A 15429-nucleotide genomic window follows, 5' to 3' on the forward strand; every position below is an offset into this window, starting at 1 on the left:
TATTGATATGGCAGTCAAGTTGTCTTATGCATGAAACAATGTGTACAATGTCCCCCAATACGATAGAATGTTTACTGTTTTTCGCCCGACCTTCACCTTCAAGCAAATACGTACAGCAATGCATCACTACCAGTGACCCACTTTCTCTTGTAGTGTGTTCACTGATAGGAGAAGTCAAGAGATTTGAATAGACTTTTGTTGATCCTAGGGTCGTATCTCTACGTGAGTGTCTTGTTAGCAATCTGATATAGTGTGACAACTTGTGTATTCCTATTTGTGTTTGTTTTAGATTGTACACAAGGGAAACATTCAGAAATACATCCGAATGTTGTCCATTTTGTGTGTTAAGGAATCACACGGAACTGAATTTACCAACCTCTGGACCGTATGGTGTCCATAGTTTCGTGCGATAATCATCCTTTTATAGTTTCTAAATTAAATCGAAGAACTCTAGAAATTATAACAAAATGGTACATAGCGCGATATGTAATTTGTACACCCGGTGTATATTGCCATCATTTCTTTTGGAACATATTGGCGACATACCATTTCGGGTAATGGTGAAACATCATTTCTCAACCATTACGCAAGGAGAGTCGGTGTCTTTCTAATCATCAGGGTGGTGAATAGTTGCTTAGAAAACAGTACGTCAATAGCATCCCCGATGTTGAGTGAGACAAGGCTCAACACTTGGTTCAAGAGACTGCGGCTCATCAGGAAGGACCACTTCCTGGACAGTTGAAAACTTTGAGGCTGTATGTGTCACAGATGTATTGTCTTTTTATGCAATGTTATGGCTGAAGAAGGGGTTACAGAAAGCTATGGCGAAGCATCTATAGAGTGATTATTTCATAAATATCATGGATGTAATTCGGAGCATACCTTAACAATATAATATGAACTGCAATCACTAAACTGGGCTTTTAGCTAGATCGATTTGAAACGGAATCTGTGTTGTTATCGATGTAAAATAAACACCATGGATGTAAGTTGGAGCATACCTTTACAATATGATATGAACTGCAATCACTATACTGGGATTTTAGCTAGATTGATCTGAAACGGAATCTGTGTTGTTATCGATGTAAAATAAACACCATGGATGTAAGTTGGAGCATACCTTTACAATATGATATGAACTGCAATCACTATACTGGGATTTTAGCTAGATTGATTTGAAACGGAATCTGTGTTGCTGTCGATGTAAAATAAACACCATGGATGTACGTTGGAGCATACCTTTACAATATGATATGAACTGCAATCACTATACTGGGATTTTAGCTAGATTGATTTGAAACGGAATCTGTGTTGCTGTCGATGTAAAATAAACACCATGGATGTAAGTTGGAGCATACCTTTACAATATGATATGAACTGCAATCACTATACTGTGATTTTAGCTAGATTGATTTGAAACGGAATCTGTGTTGCTGTCGATGAAAGGATTTTTCAACAGCATTTTCTTAAAACTTCATTTTACCTGCGGCCAAATCCCCCAGTCTTTTAGCATGGGTCAATGACTATCTTTCATTGTGCTGTGTCACCCTTGTAGACATTAACTGTATGTCTTCCATAAAATAACGTGTAGTAATATCAGGTTTACACTTTGTTTTTTAAAGATTTCCAGCGTTCAGCATCTTACACTTAGTATTATGTTTTCAGAACAGTTTACGCAAAGTTTCTACCGGTGTATTTCTGCTAAGCTTAAATCAAACAGCGACGAGTTGGCAACGGATCCGTTTCGGACCAGAATATGAACTGTGGCTTTCCTTTGCGATTTGAATGACCATAACTTATTGTTACTAAATCCATACCCGATATAACTGTACTGCACATTTGCAAGCATTGTAATCCAGTACCAACTTGCAAACGGTCACCACCGTGGAAGAGCATATTCGACAGGGTGAGACGAACGTAGGTACAAGTACTGAAAGCGAAGGTGCATATGTCTATATAATCTTTCACTTGATGTATTATTCAATCACATCTATCTTTATCAATAATGGACGCATGAATAGACGACGTTGTTAATCGCCCTTCATTAACTGAAGGGCAACTTGAACTGAATACGAGAGAATGACGGAAGTTCAATGATTGTAGGGGGGAGCTGTTTTGTTAGGAACCTGATTGGTCACCCCACGTGCTTACTGAATACGACTCAACCCTCTGTATGTTTAACGAATGAGTAACGTTGCATACAACATTGCATTTCAAGATCACTTTATTCTGATGATTGCAAGAAATTAACAAGGTTTCTACAACGAACCATACTGGTTTTAACAATTATGCAACATTATAATACAATGTATATGAACGATATGGCCATGAAACATTATGAAACACTGTGGTTGTTTGTTGTTTATTATGCTTTATCATCACAATCCACATGACGAGAATTCTGTGTGTTTACACACTGATCTACTGAATCGGCTGGACAGCTGTCCTGTGTGATCATCCCTATATTTCCCGAGGCAGGCTAGTGTGAAGCTTGAATACACGCCGGACCATTGCGGAACAGCCATTGTGATAGTATTGTGGGGAGCATAGACTTTGGCAAAAGACGAACTGTGTTTATGCCGCTTTAGCGCATATATCTACTCACTATCTCTGGAAACAATAATTGTCTCAAACAGTTCCAAATAAGTTGTCTCAGTTCCAAACAGTCTGTCATTTAAGACGAATTGGTTCACTTCTGAATATTACAAAATACACGATGTGAAATACATATACTCCTGGCTACTTTATGTGCTATATTAAAGGCGGCTCTCTAGGTATGGATGGTGGGACAAGGGTCATATACTAAACCACAAAAGAAACGTAAGTTTCGAAAAAATGAATTCTCATAATAGTAAGGGTTCATGTTTAGATCTTTCCTGTAGAAACGTGATAGAAAGTCAAAGCATAGCTGTATTATATACCGTCAAGTTTGTTGGGGTTCGGGTCATTTTCAGACAATTTGGACCTCAAAAAGTACATCTAAACTCATAATATCAAAACAAACGTTCCTTCTCTGACGATTACTTGCTACAAGATAATCCTGATTAAGACCTTTCCGTTATAACAGTTATAACTGAAGCCAAGTGTTGACACTGTCTGGAGTGGTTTAAGAATAGTGTTACAAAACGTCTTCTGATACAATAATCTGAGCGTTATTCTTCCAAGGCAACTTACGCTAACATCTGGATCTATGTTAAAATACATTAACGGTCTTCTCGGACATTGAATGGCTATGCTGGTGAGGTTGCGGATATGTACATATCATATACATATAAAGGATAATCATTATACAGCCGTAATCATAACGGTGTGTAATCAACAACTATCACAGACTAATCTTAGATGTACCACTTTGTCCATGTTGTACAGAGACTAAGTACAACTGTATTTTGTTGTATTTGAAGGTGAGGGGAGACACTACATGCTAGTTTCCCTACTGCTGATGACGTATGTCGATCGGATGAACAATGTGGCGGACAAACATACAGTGTGTAGACATTATAATCAAGGCTACAGTTCCTATAACAGCGGATTGTAAACGGGATATTGTCATGGCGTATTGTTGTTACATCAACACGAAAGGTCAGCCACGTCCCAGGGAATCACAACGAGCAATTAAACCGTTAAAAGTGAGCTGCTCAGATTGAATGTGTTCGTTGAGGGAGGTGGACGTTCTTAACTAAGATACTACTGGCATTATTGGAATATGATACACAAAATATTCTCAATGTCATGTCAACGGAAGCCTAAATATGCGCTGAATGTCAGTGCACAAGACAGTGGTAAAATATGGCCTGTTATATCTCGGATGACAACAAAAGCCCATTCGAGCATGTGTGGGTTCAAATCCCTATGAGATTCAACACCCAAACAGTCCTAGAATTTGCACATTTTTACAAAGCATGATTCAAAATATAACATGTTGGAAGGAGACGATTGGCAGACTTTGGACACTCTTGAATAGAGGCACACTCTAACATACTAACATACAGAGCCAGGATATATATTATGCTAGATACATTTGCAGATGGCATACTGTACTCATTCGCGCTGCTATTGATTCACCGACACGCACACTCAACAGAGAGTCACCCTCGGAGTTGGTGTGGCCTGTGAGGACGGGTACTAGTACATGGATCGGGCAATAGAGCTAAAACAATAGCTGTGTTAAACACAGAATTATCTCTTAGAATTTACAATGAACAGGTAAAGCACTAGGTTTCAGCAGAGACACAGAATTACAAGCCAGTGACTCGTTTCACAAAACTCTCGTACACCTAACATCTTGTAAGTTTTCTCGCAGCCACTGTACCTCCTATAATGTAACACGGCAGTTGCGGATGCTACGAGAAAGGTTACGAGGTCTGAGGCTGAGTTTGGTGAAACAGGGCCCTGATTGCAGTGACCGACGACAATACCACGTTAACACTGCCAAAATACAGGCATACTGTCCACATGCATCGACAGCCTTTGGTCATATATGGTCTCTGTACAGCAGGAGCTCGTTGGAATTAAAACAATCAAACGATGAATATAATAAGGTTACACTGGTGATTGGTAAACATGAACATTGCACTTGGTTATTGAAGTTGATGGCGAGGATGCAATATAGACGACGTCAACTCGGGACGATGTTGGATTTTCAGCTATTCAGCAGAACGGAAGAACTGCCGTCATTTGGACTTGTTCATTCATAGTGTCCAACATTTAAACTTGGATATCACGAAGTCACAAAATCGAATAAAACGAAAGTATGATATCGTGCCATGTAACGTATGCATATGCTGTCAACTTGGCATGTGTAACGGACACGAACTACTCGGTCACCTGACACTCATAACATCGGATACGTCAGTGCGAGTCAAAACATGGACAGTTTGGCAGAAAGTCAATTATGAAGCGGAAGTCATATGTCTTCCCGCCACTCAAGGTCGTTGTGATTTTCCAAATCTCTGCCTTGCTGTTGTAAAAAGTCTCGGAAGGAATCGTGTGACTCAAATATGTTGACCTCGAATGGACTTCCGGGTACATGGACACCAGACCAGCGGACGTTGATGATGTATTGACCTTGTTCTGTCGGATCATACCGACACAGAATGTTACGGTCACTTTGACCTTCCCGCCTCATGTCAACCTTGAAACCCCCTGCAATGATGGATAGAAGATTCAGTACAGATACCACATACTTGCTCATGATATTGTGTGTTGTTCTGTACAACTTGTAACTATTATACTTCTACGAAAGCACAAACACGCAAATCAGTCTTTAGCTACATTTAGCAGAGCAAGTTAAAATTGCACACACATTTAATAGGCTTTCCAACCAATTATAGAAGCAAACAATCAGATCGTGGTTCCATTCATTTTAGCCCAGCGCCCCACCTGTTTAACATCGTTAACGAAACAGTTACTAGTTCACAACTTTAAAGCCCATTTAACATACGACACAGTTCTAAATGTTCACCTTTTGGACCTTTGATCTTGACTGCCAGTTGGCCTGCGCCAGCCCCGTGAGTGTCCACTAGAAACTTGCTCTCGTAGACCTGAATCAGCCCGTCGTCCAAACCTGGTCCGAAAACCTTCACCTTGGCTGGGTTGGGAGGCTCGCCGATACGGAGCACAAACGGACTACCTGAAGATATTGGAAAATGTATTCAAAAGGTCTGCTCCTGTACTTTTATTTGGTTTGTTGGGACATCGTAAAGCAATCCTACTTTTCTTCAAATCACAAGTATTGCATTTCCAGCCCTGTCTGAAGTCGGTCACTCGTGTCTAGTACTGTCTTTCAGTCGGAGAAAACTTTTACCTTCGTCATCCTTACCTGGTACAGTCGCTCCATCATAGCGAATCTGAAGCAAATGTTTCTCGGCCTCGACAGGCGTCAGTCTCACTGTAGAGAGTCCACTGCCGTCATCCATGACGTCACAGTTCAGACTCTGACGTGTCCCTGTGCAGGTGGCAGTTATCTCCCCTGTTGGCATCAAACACCATTACCAGTTACACAGTCTTATGGAAACGTGAATATACGAGGGAAACATTTCAGCTTTATCTGAATTACTCGTCCATGACGTTCCCCTCCAGCAGGTTTGGGTTAGTGGAATAAACCCGATAACACGGACTGCTGAAACAGTACTAACTGAAAGTCGTCCAGTCCGCACTTACCGGGGCCCGCTTCCTTTGTATTAACCAGAAACGTGAGTTCTTGGCCTGCTATTCCACCTCGCAAGCCCTCGCCGGTGACCTTGACTTTACTGACGTCTCCCTTTGGGGTCACTGTGATCTTGAAAGGACATCCGGGAACAAGGTCATCTGACCAGTAGACGTACAGCAGAAAGCCGCCTGGAAGAATAATAATAATCAATAACTGATGGAGGGAACGTGTCATACTGACGCATTGTTCCTCAGCGTATGTGGTAATGTTGATCGTGTGTAGGAAAGCTTGCAGAGCATCATTTACACTATATTTTAATATATAAACGTACTGGACGTATATTATGTGATAATGTACAAAATGACACTATGTAGGTATTGCTTTAAACAACGCACATACACGTTTTGTTTTTTTCTCTGAGATGGGCACTTACCTGGGTTTGGCGACGTGTATGTGCACCTGTAGCGGTCATACTTGATGGGTTTCACGTCCACGGCTAAATTGTCACGGACACCCTGCATTCGCACCCTGCACACACCTGCAACACATGTGTCATGTACCACACACCTACAACACATGTGTCATGTACCACACACCTGCAACACATGTGTTATGTACCACAGACATACAACACATGAGCCATGTACCACAGACATACAAGACAATTGTCATGTACCACACACCTGCAACACATGTGTCATATATCACAGACATGAAACACATGTGTCATGTACCACACACAGACAGCAAGAGAACTGTGATATATCACACACCTGCAAAACGTGTGTGATGTACCACACATCTACAACACATGTGTAATGTACCACTAACCTCTGTAAACAAACTTCATGTTACAAACACCTGCAACACATGTTATGTACCACACAACTGCAAAACGACAATTGTCATGTACTATACACCTGTAACAAGACATGTATCATGCACCTGCAGCATGACATGAGGGCGGGGTGGGCAGGCTGGCTAGAGCGCCAGGCTAGTGACCCAGCGAGGCTAAGATGTCGGGGTCGAGCCCACCAGTGACCGGGTGTAAAAACCTTGGCGTCAGCTTAGTGTGCTGACACTTTCTGTGTTGACCCCTAGTGTAGAGTGCACATCTCTGTGCACTAAAAGGAACCCACAAATCCATTGGTATAAGACCAGATGGTGACCAAATGAATACGTGCATACACCTAGTTGACACCTAGTTGCGGGTACACCTGCTACAAGTTCCGTGCCATGTACCAACAGAGGTGTTATGTACCGCACACTGTGATAAGCTATTTCTATAGCAAGAACGCAAGGACAAACATCAAACAATATCAACAACATTCAAGATTCACCAACGAAGTGTGGTAACGAGCTAAAATATCCAGCTAACCAGGTCCGGCTTTCTTCCCATCCACGACAAACTCCGCCTGGACAGTCGCCCTCGCCGACACGGCCCCGTTGCCCACGACGTGCACCTTGGTGACGTCAACTGGCAGGATAGGGCCTGGACAGTAGGCCAGCAGGGGAGACCACTCTAGCGGCACGTCAGACCAGTAGATATGGATGTAGTGGTCACCTTAAACCAGACAAACAGGACATGTCAGACCATCTCGTGCTTGTTACTACCTCACTGGTATATCATTGCTGGGTTAAATGTGGTGAACACTGCTGGAATTTGAGAACTGTTCTTGCTGCCCTGTTAAACAAGTGGAATTCATGTGATCATTAAAAATGATGTGTTGTACCTGCCATTGAACAGAACAATAACTGTTATTTCACAAAGACAAGAAATCTCTACTAACTCATTCTCTACATCAAAAAACAAGAATTGCAGGCTAATTGCGACATAAACATAATGTAAGTTGTTCGCTGATCACGAGGGACCACGGGTTGACCTCAACGTCAATTTTGATCTGCTTGAATCACGAGTGTCGGATCGTACACTTTAGCTAACCTGTGTGAATCAAACGTTTCGAATCTCGAATCTTGCTGTTCTTTTCCCCGTAGAAATTATCAAAGTCGCAGCGATGTAATTCTTAATATTCACAGGGACTACATTTGAACGTTTTGTCAAAAGTTATTTATTTGAATGAGAGGCAAACTTTTTCGTAGCCATCGCTAGATATTGCGAACGACACAAGTAAAATAGATTTAGAGTTATCTCCCTTCCATCGAATTGAATTCGTAATACATCGGCAATTTTTGTACATCATGTGTGATGCAATGTTATTCGGGTTGCATTGCACCCCTCGCTAGTACACGGGGTGCACTGAAAATAATAGAGGAGCGTTCAGCTAATCAGACAGCGGCATTTACGTGTACGATGAGATAAGATAAAGCATAATACACTGTGTGACCATATTACTGATGAACACCTACCCTCATGCTTCGCTGTGAACGAAACTGTTGCTTCCTCTTGTTTCTGGTTCACGTGGACAGGTATCTTCCCCAGGGGACCGAGTATCTCACACGTCATACGCCCTGTACGGGGGTATCCGGAAGGTTAAGTATAGATCGTGTGTTGGCTAAATGTGTGTCAAAGTCTGTTTCCACTGATAGGAGCATTCTACAATCCATTTCAGTTTATCAGAAACGCCTAAAGCTCAGTAGCTGATAACCCCTTTTAACTGGAAGATATTTTATTCAAGATTCCAAGCATACAATTTAATCCATTCTCCAGTATAATCAGAGTCACAATATACATGACACTGAGATTATTTTGTCAGAAACCGACTTCTCGTAGCTCATACCAGTTCATATGATCAACCAATAAGTAATATTTATTTTGTGTAATACGTAATGATTGATCAATACATTACCTGGCCCGGCATTGCTGGTATCGAAGTCCAAGGTGGTGACCTTGTTGAACTCTAGGGCAATACGGTCTTGTTCGTCCTTGCGATCTTCAAGGTCGTCCAGCAAAGTTACACCGGAGCGGTCGGTGAATCCAGGAAAGAACGGGCTACCTTGACACGCAGAATCACTCATGTTAACGTGTTGTCTAGTAATCCATGGGGTAAGGGGTGAGAACGTTCGCTCGTTACACAGCCGAGTTCTATTCCCAAACTGTGATATTGCTGGTATATTACTAACGGTGGTTTCAAACCCAAGCATTTGCAGCACACGACATGTGCTTTCGGATTTATCTAGACGGAATTAAGTGTTAAGGAGATTTAATGTAGGTCACAAAATACAGATAACACGTATCGTGTACTTGAGATTTGTGTTAAAGAAATCAGGAAGCGGATACGAACGAGGATTGCTACTGGTGGAATGTACTTAACCAGCTGGTGATTGCCAAGAAAAGCGTCATACAAACTGCTGATCAATTACGTTCACGACTGGAGACTGTATTGTTTGACGTCAGGAAAATCCTGCAGTACATTGACTCAGAATTCTTCTTTGAGAACAAAGCGAAAATGCATTCACACGTCAACGGTGTCAATATCATTTTCATTATCATTATCACCGATCTGTAAAAAACCGAGTCTGGACGTGAAAACGGTAACACAGTGATCGACAACATGAGCATCAATCTATGCTGCTGGGACACGATGACATGCGTCAACCAAATCAACGAGTCACCTTTTACAGGAACGTGTTGCTGAAGATCACTTCTAACCCGAATCTTCACGTGTTTTTAACATTTATACGATTCATTTATACGATTCTGCATCATTAAATAACAAAACTTAAGCAATAGAATTTCACTGTTTACCAAAAATCGCATTTTAGCGGAGGAGACATGACGACACTTACCGCTGACATGTCTGTCGCCCCACATGACGTCAATCCTGTAGGCGCCCGCAAGATGAGGGATGTACCTGTACTCGGTTGCCCCGCTAGGCAGGTTGTACCTCTGATAGTCTATCTTAGTCCCGTTCTTAGCTGAAACAGAGAACCACGGCGGGTTTTACTTAAGCCAGTCATCGAAATTGTATGTTCACTAAAGTCAGCAATCGAGATTGTGCGTTCACTACAGTCAACCATCCAGATAGTTTTTTGACTACAACCAACCATCGAAATTCTTTGTTTACCATGACGTATTGTTTTAGATTTCAGAAAGTATCGTTTTAACCTTTTTGTTAACGTTTTCTAGATATCATTCACCAATGTAAAAAGGAACATCGATTAACGATTGTTTGATATTTCCATGATCAGCACCTTGTATCAAGAGAAAGGGCGGCAGAGTAGGTATAGGCGCATACATGGGCAGAAGGCATTTGCCCTCACTTGTAACTACTATTGGCAACAGATGACAAGATACAGGGGTACGTACATTCGATGTGGACAGTGATGTCGACGCCGGTGCCTCGAGAGTCCACAATGAAGTGTGCCTCTTCCGCCTTCACGCCCCCTGACAGTCCGTCACCCATGACGGTGATAGAATTGGGGTCGAACACCTCCATCTGACACGGTGACCCTGAGGAACAGTGTACACATTTACACAAAGTACAACATTGCAACAATGTACACGTGGATCCACTGGTGATGTGCTCTGTTAAATCAGCGATACAGATTTTACTCCGTTACGGCAACTTTGTTATGATGAGGCGTGCATCTCTCGCATTTGGTGAAGTGTAATACCATGTACTGAATATGTTTTGCAGTAGAATAGGGACGATATTATCTGAACACAACTCAGGAAGAGAAAAATATAGAGACTACATATACGTTGTTCCGTGGACGCCGTTTGTCTCACTTAGAGGGCGGTCTGACTTTAAGTAATCCAGTCCGGATCATACAAGCCAGTGATTGGCTCTGATCTCTGAAATCACCTCTTGCAAACACATGTTGATATCAGCAAATTCTTTCGAGCAAAGAACACTACAAAAAATGTATTAAGACCATAAATGTATGCCTGTATACAGATATACTGAACAGAAAAAGAAACGCAACTCTGGCTTTGTGTCAAGGTTTGAAAACAGCAGGCATAGACATGAACGGTTACTTTATGAGATGTATTTTTTCCTTTTGCGTTTCTTTTGCTTTTCAGTATATATTCCCGAAAATGCTCTGGTCATCTCGATATCGGGGTATATGCAGAGCAGCGGGGAAGGTGTGTTTACATGGCCAGGGTCTCAGACATACATACCCCTGATCTGCTTGTTCTTCAGCTTCACCCGGACCGTGTGTCGTCCTGTCTCTTGAGGTGCAAAGCGTATTTCCTTTACTCCGCCATTGTTGACGACTTCCACGTCTCTAACGACGTCGGAGTTGGGTCCGGTAACATTCACGCTTATGTCGTCACTTCCGGCCGCTTTCCAGTTCACTGGAATGAAGATCAGTATCGAACCATCTACTCCACGTATTGAATTGAGAATCGCCATGACACCAAAGGTAATATATACTGACATAATGAAGTATAACAATAAAGTAGCGGATATAATAAACCGAGGTCAACAACAACAATAACAACAGTGACAATAAGTTACGTAGAGTATACATGAAGATTTAGTAAACATCAAAGTACCATAGCTACAGTGGTATTATTTCAAGGTGTTGTTTTTTTCATTTCTCGGTTTAGTTCGTTATTACGGTTCTACAACACTTTATTCTGACAAGACGAGCGAGCAATGACTGTGCTACATACCAGTGAAAATGGATCTTTCACCAACAAAACCCTGTTGTGGTCCGGACATCCAGGCCTTGTCAACGTCGTATGCCCTGACAGTTACTGGGCTTCCTTGGACCTCTTGACCCTCAAACAAGACGGTCACCTTCCAGTTTCCTGCAAGAGGACACAGCCTCTGTCAATGTGCTGTAGACGGGACGTCATCACCGTGTAACAGAGAACAGATTATAACAGATGTAATGGTTAACTGACTGTTGGGCTTTGGCTGCACGACAGTGGCCTACCTGGTTCTGTTGGGTGGAAGGAGCCAACCATGTTGCCGTGTTCCATGTTGCAACCAACAGTCCTGATGTCTCCGGACGGCGCAGTTAGTTCCATCATACACTCGCCCTCCGCCACGCCCGCAAGGTCAACCTGAAGGTCAACACTTCAAGGTTTATTCATAATTGAAGGCAGCAGTCTAAATGTAAACAAAATGTCGAAACACGTCGTGAAATATTCGTGAGTTTATTGCCACTTTGAAGAATATACGTATATCATTTATATACGCCCTGTCAGTTTCATGACGGAGTTATAGCTTATGCTGCTGTCAGATATATTCGCGCAATGCCACTCTGACCAGAAATGTGGCTTATACATTGTACCCTTTGGAACAAAAACCGGGTCTGCGGCGTCAAGAGCCAACGCTTTACCACTATGCCACCACACCACCCTGGTGCGGAATAAAAGCGCGAAGTGATACAAAACTTTACGACTTTTGAGAAACCCACGAGCACAGAAAAACTTTGACAAAATGAAAATATATGAAGAGGACGAATATCTGATTTAAGTCCACGATCACAGGTTCCTGGCACATCGAAGGGACGCAAATCTGCACAGAGAAATTTCAGCAACCTAAACCACCGAGGCACTCTTATGTCCAGAAATAACATCACACATACATTGGATAGTTTGTAGAAGGATTTTTCAGATCATAGATACGAATCCCAAACATACATGGACATCTTATTAAAACAGCAATGCGAAATCTATACTGACCAAGACCTTGTACGCATCCCCGACCCTGCACTCGCCCTCTGATGTCTTGATGTTGACCCTTGAGGCGTCGGGCGTAGCCTTAAATGACATGGGACTTCCAAGAATCTCTTCCCCGTCGTAGTACACATGTATCTGTGGAGGATAAGAACTTCACTACTGAGGAGTTTCATTGTTAAACACAAGAGACATTCGCCATCATTACGCTCACACTACTGCATAAACTTTATGTATCTCCGTCGTGACGTCCACGTCACTGGGCCACGTCGTTTGTTGCCGTATGACGTATTAATTGTTAGTGTCGGTTTCATGTTGAAAATCCATCTTTCTAATGACAATATGAATAAGACTTCTCAGTTTCTCCTGATTCGTAAACAAACTGGACTTAAGGCATAAATATATTGTTTCTACATATGTTTATATAAGATCCAATAGTTGCCGACGTGGGTCTGTTGCAACGAGAAACACAGCACATGTCGAATCGATGTCCGTCAAGCACGACCATGACAAATATTCATTGAAGCATCGTAAAATGTCAACAAAGCGTTCCACGTGTTAGGGCAGTAATCATTTGCAAGATTTAAAACAATAGAGTAGGCCTAAGCTTATTCACAATTTTGTTCTCAGAACTTCCCGCCACATATCCAGTCATGTGTAACCATCACCGATATCTATCCTCAAAACATATTCACACAAGATCCACACCGACTCACACATACACACACACGCGTACGCATACACGCAAGCAGACACACACGCACGCGCGCACACAGTTGTCACTACATCCTCACCTGATGTTCCCCAGTCTCAGTGGGGACGAAGGAACACTCCACGACCTTGTCTTTCCACTTCATCTCACAACGAGGCTGGGTACTAGAGCCTCGGATTTCAACCTTTGTTTTCCCTTTAGCCACATCAACGTCTACAATGTCGAGCGAAAACGTTGCCTGGCAACGAACATCAACACAGTTACTGACTTGTTTTTTTAAAGCTGAACTACGCAATATTCAAGCTGTATGTGATACTATATACTAAGTGTACACTAAGTCAGTGAGCCTGACCACCCGACCCATTTAGCCGCCTCATATGTGAAGCACGAGGTGTTGAAGGCCAGTTCAATTAAATAATTAATATAATAAATGATACAATACAAGATTTTCTATAGCACCTAACATGCTTATTAAAACGCTCTAAGGCGCTTCGTGTGTAAATTACTGTATGTGATATACAAGTGACATACCTGCGATGTTAAAATATAAAATATAATATTAAAAGCATGGTAAAGCACATAAAAGAAGTAAAATGACACCAAAGATACGGAAAACCGTTATGTGCAATAATCAGTTTTAAAAGGATGAGTTTTAAGAGCTTTCTTAAAAATATCGAGTGAAGGTGAATTTCGTAGGCTGACTGGAGACTGTTCCACAGATTAGCTGAAACGGTTTCAAAACAGCTGCTTGAACAGAGTTGTGTCCGCCTTGTATTTGCATATCACTGGTGTCAAAATTAGAGGTCATGGAACTGAAAATAATAAATTCAGTGTTTTCTGATTGACGTTGGCATATTGTCGCTTGTCCAGATGATGAAATCGGACACACAGGTTTCCACTGCTCTCGAAGCTGGTGTCCAAGAAATCCCAGGTTTCACCAATCTGTACTCCTGATCATCCGCATAAGCCATATAGGAGAGATCATGTTGTTGGCATTTTCAACATCGGCAGTCGGGGTGCAAAGAGTTTAAGAATCAAACTGAAAACTGTCCCTGATAGTTTCTATTTTTTCAGTAAAGAAGTCCTTGAACTTATCAGCCAGTATCTTGTCAGATGAGACACTAATCATGATAACCTCAACTGAGTGTCCCATCAGCGTTTTGAAAAGTTGTTTATAGTCAGAGCCACAGTCAATGATCCTATTGCCAGAGTACCCACTCTAGATCTTGATCCTTACAAGCAGCTTGTGATACGACACGTACTCCTAAACAATTGATGGTGTACAAGAAGCTTAGACCAATGTCAGAATCTCTCTGCTTTATGTCATTGGTGCTGCAGTACACGTAGATCATTACAATACCGTGGAGAGTCATGCCTCAGAGCTATCGTTTGTGTGTAAGTATCATCAATCACTGTTTGAAATCCTATGTTGTAGGGACTCAGAAGGTCATCCAGTGAACCACTTGTGAGGTATGTACAGGAATCCTCATCCTTGATAAATTCATGGATGGTTATAGCTTGTATCTAAGGGAGGCGCATGATTGTCCCCTTAGCCCAGGTTTGACACAGTGGAGACCAGAGTATTTTTGCAAAACGATCTCTAGCTGAATTACCGTTCCTGTCCACGATCTGCTACCAGAAGATCACTACGTAGAGAAGGACTGACATGTCTGGTAATCAACACATCTAGTGTGTGGTCGTGGATATGTGTAGGACCGGTAATTACCTCTACAAGACCACGGGTGTCCAGTAGACAGTAGAACTGCTTTGCATTACTGTTGGAAAGATCGTCCAAGTGAAAGAGTCAGTAGCCAGTTATGATAATTTCCTGGGCAATGAGGTTCCAGATATCAAATCCAGATATACTGCTCACTCGGCGAAGAATGTGCTGATTCTAAGACCATTTACCCTGGATAGTAGAGGGCGTTATATTACACACATATTGAGGTGGATGTTACTTGTGTTCAAAAT

The 15429-nt window shown here is 42.0% G+C and overlaps 1 protein-coding gene across 2 annotated transcripts in view; it reads right to left on the reverse strand.

Annotated features, from left to right (window-relative positions):
* Nucleotides 1-2206: 2206 nt before the first annotated feature.
* Nucleotides 2207-15429, reverse strand: part of LOC137281222 (filamin-A-like) — a 29346-nt gene continuing 16123 nt past the window's right edge. The window contains exons 7-21 of one of the 2 annotated variants that reach the window (XM_067812350.1): nucleotides 13541-13696; nucleotides 12753-12884; nucleotides 11999-12128; nucleotides 11733-11870; nucleotides 11235-11411; nucleotides 10419-10562; nucleotides 9895-10027; nucleotides 8959-9101; nucleotides 8519-8620; nucleotides 7530-7715; nucleotides 6585-6689; nucleotides 6163-6339; nucleotides 5822-5971; nucleotides 5465-5632; nucleotides 2207-5145 (exon numbers count right to left, since the gene is read on the reverse strand). In XM_067812350.1, coding sequence (XP_067668451.1) covers nucleotides 4907-5145; nucleotides 5465-5632; nucleotides 5822-5971; nucleotides 6163-6339; nucleotides 6585-6689; nucleotides 7530-7715; nucleotides 8519-8620; nucleotides 8959-9101; nucleotides 9895-10027; nucleotides 10419-10562; nucleotides 11235-11411; nucleotides 11733-11870; nucleotides 11999-12128; nucleotides 12753-12884; nucleotides 13541-13696 — 2280 coding nt within the window. In that variant the 3' untranslated portion in view covers nucleotides 2207-4906. Of the gene's footprint in view, nucleotides 5146-5464; nucleotides 5633-5821; nucleotides 5972-6162; nucleotides 6340-6584; nucleotides 6690-7529; nucleotides 7716-8518; nucleotides 8621-8958; nucleotides 9106-9894; nucleotides 10028-10418; nucleotides 10563-11234; nucleotides 11412-11732; nucleotides 11871-11998; nucleotides 12129-12752; nucleotides 12885-13540; nucleotides 13697-15429 lie in introns of both variants that reach the window. The other variant, XM_067812351.1, reaches the window with a different exon arrangement.

This window comes from Haliotis asinina, chromosome 4 (assembly GCF_037392515.1).
Source record: "Haliotis asinina isolate JCU_RB_2024 chromosome 4, JCU_Hal_asi_v2, whole genome shotgun sequence".
Lineage (NCBI taxonomy): Eukaryota > Metazoa > Mollusca > Gastropoda > Lepetellida > Haliotidae > Haliotis > Haliotis asinina.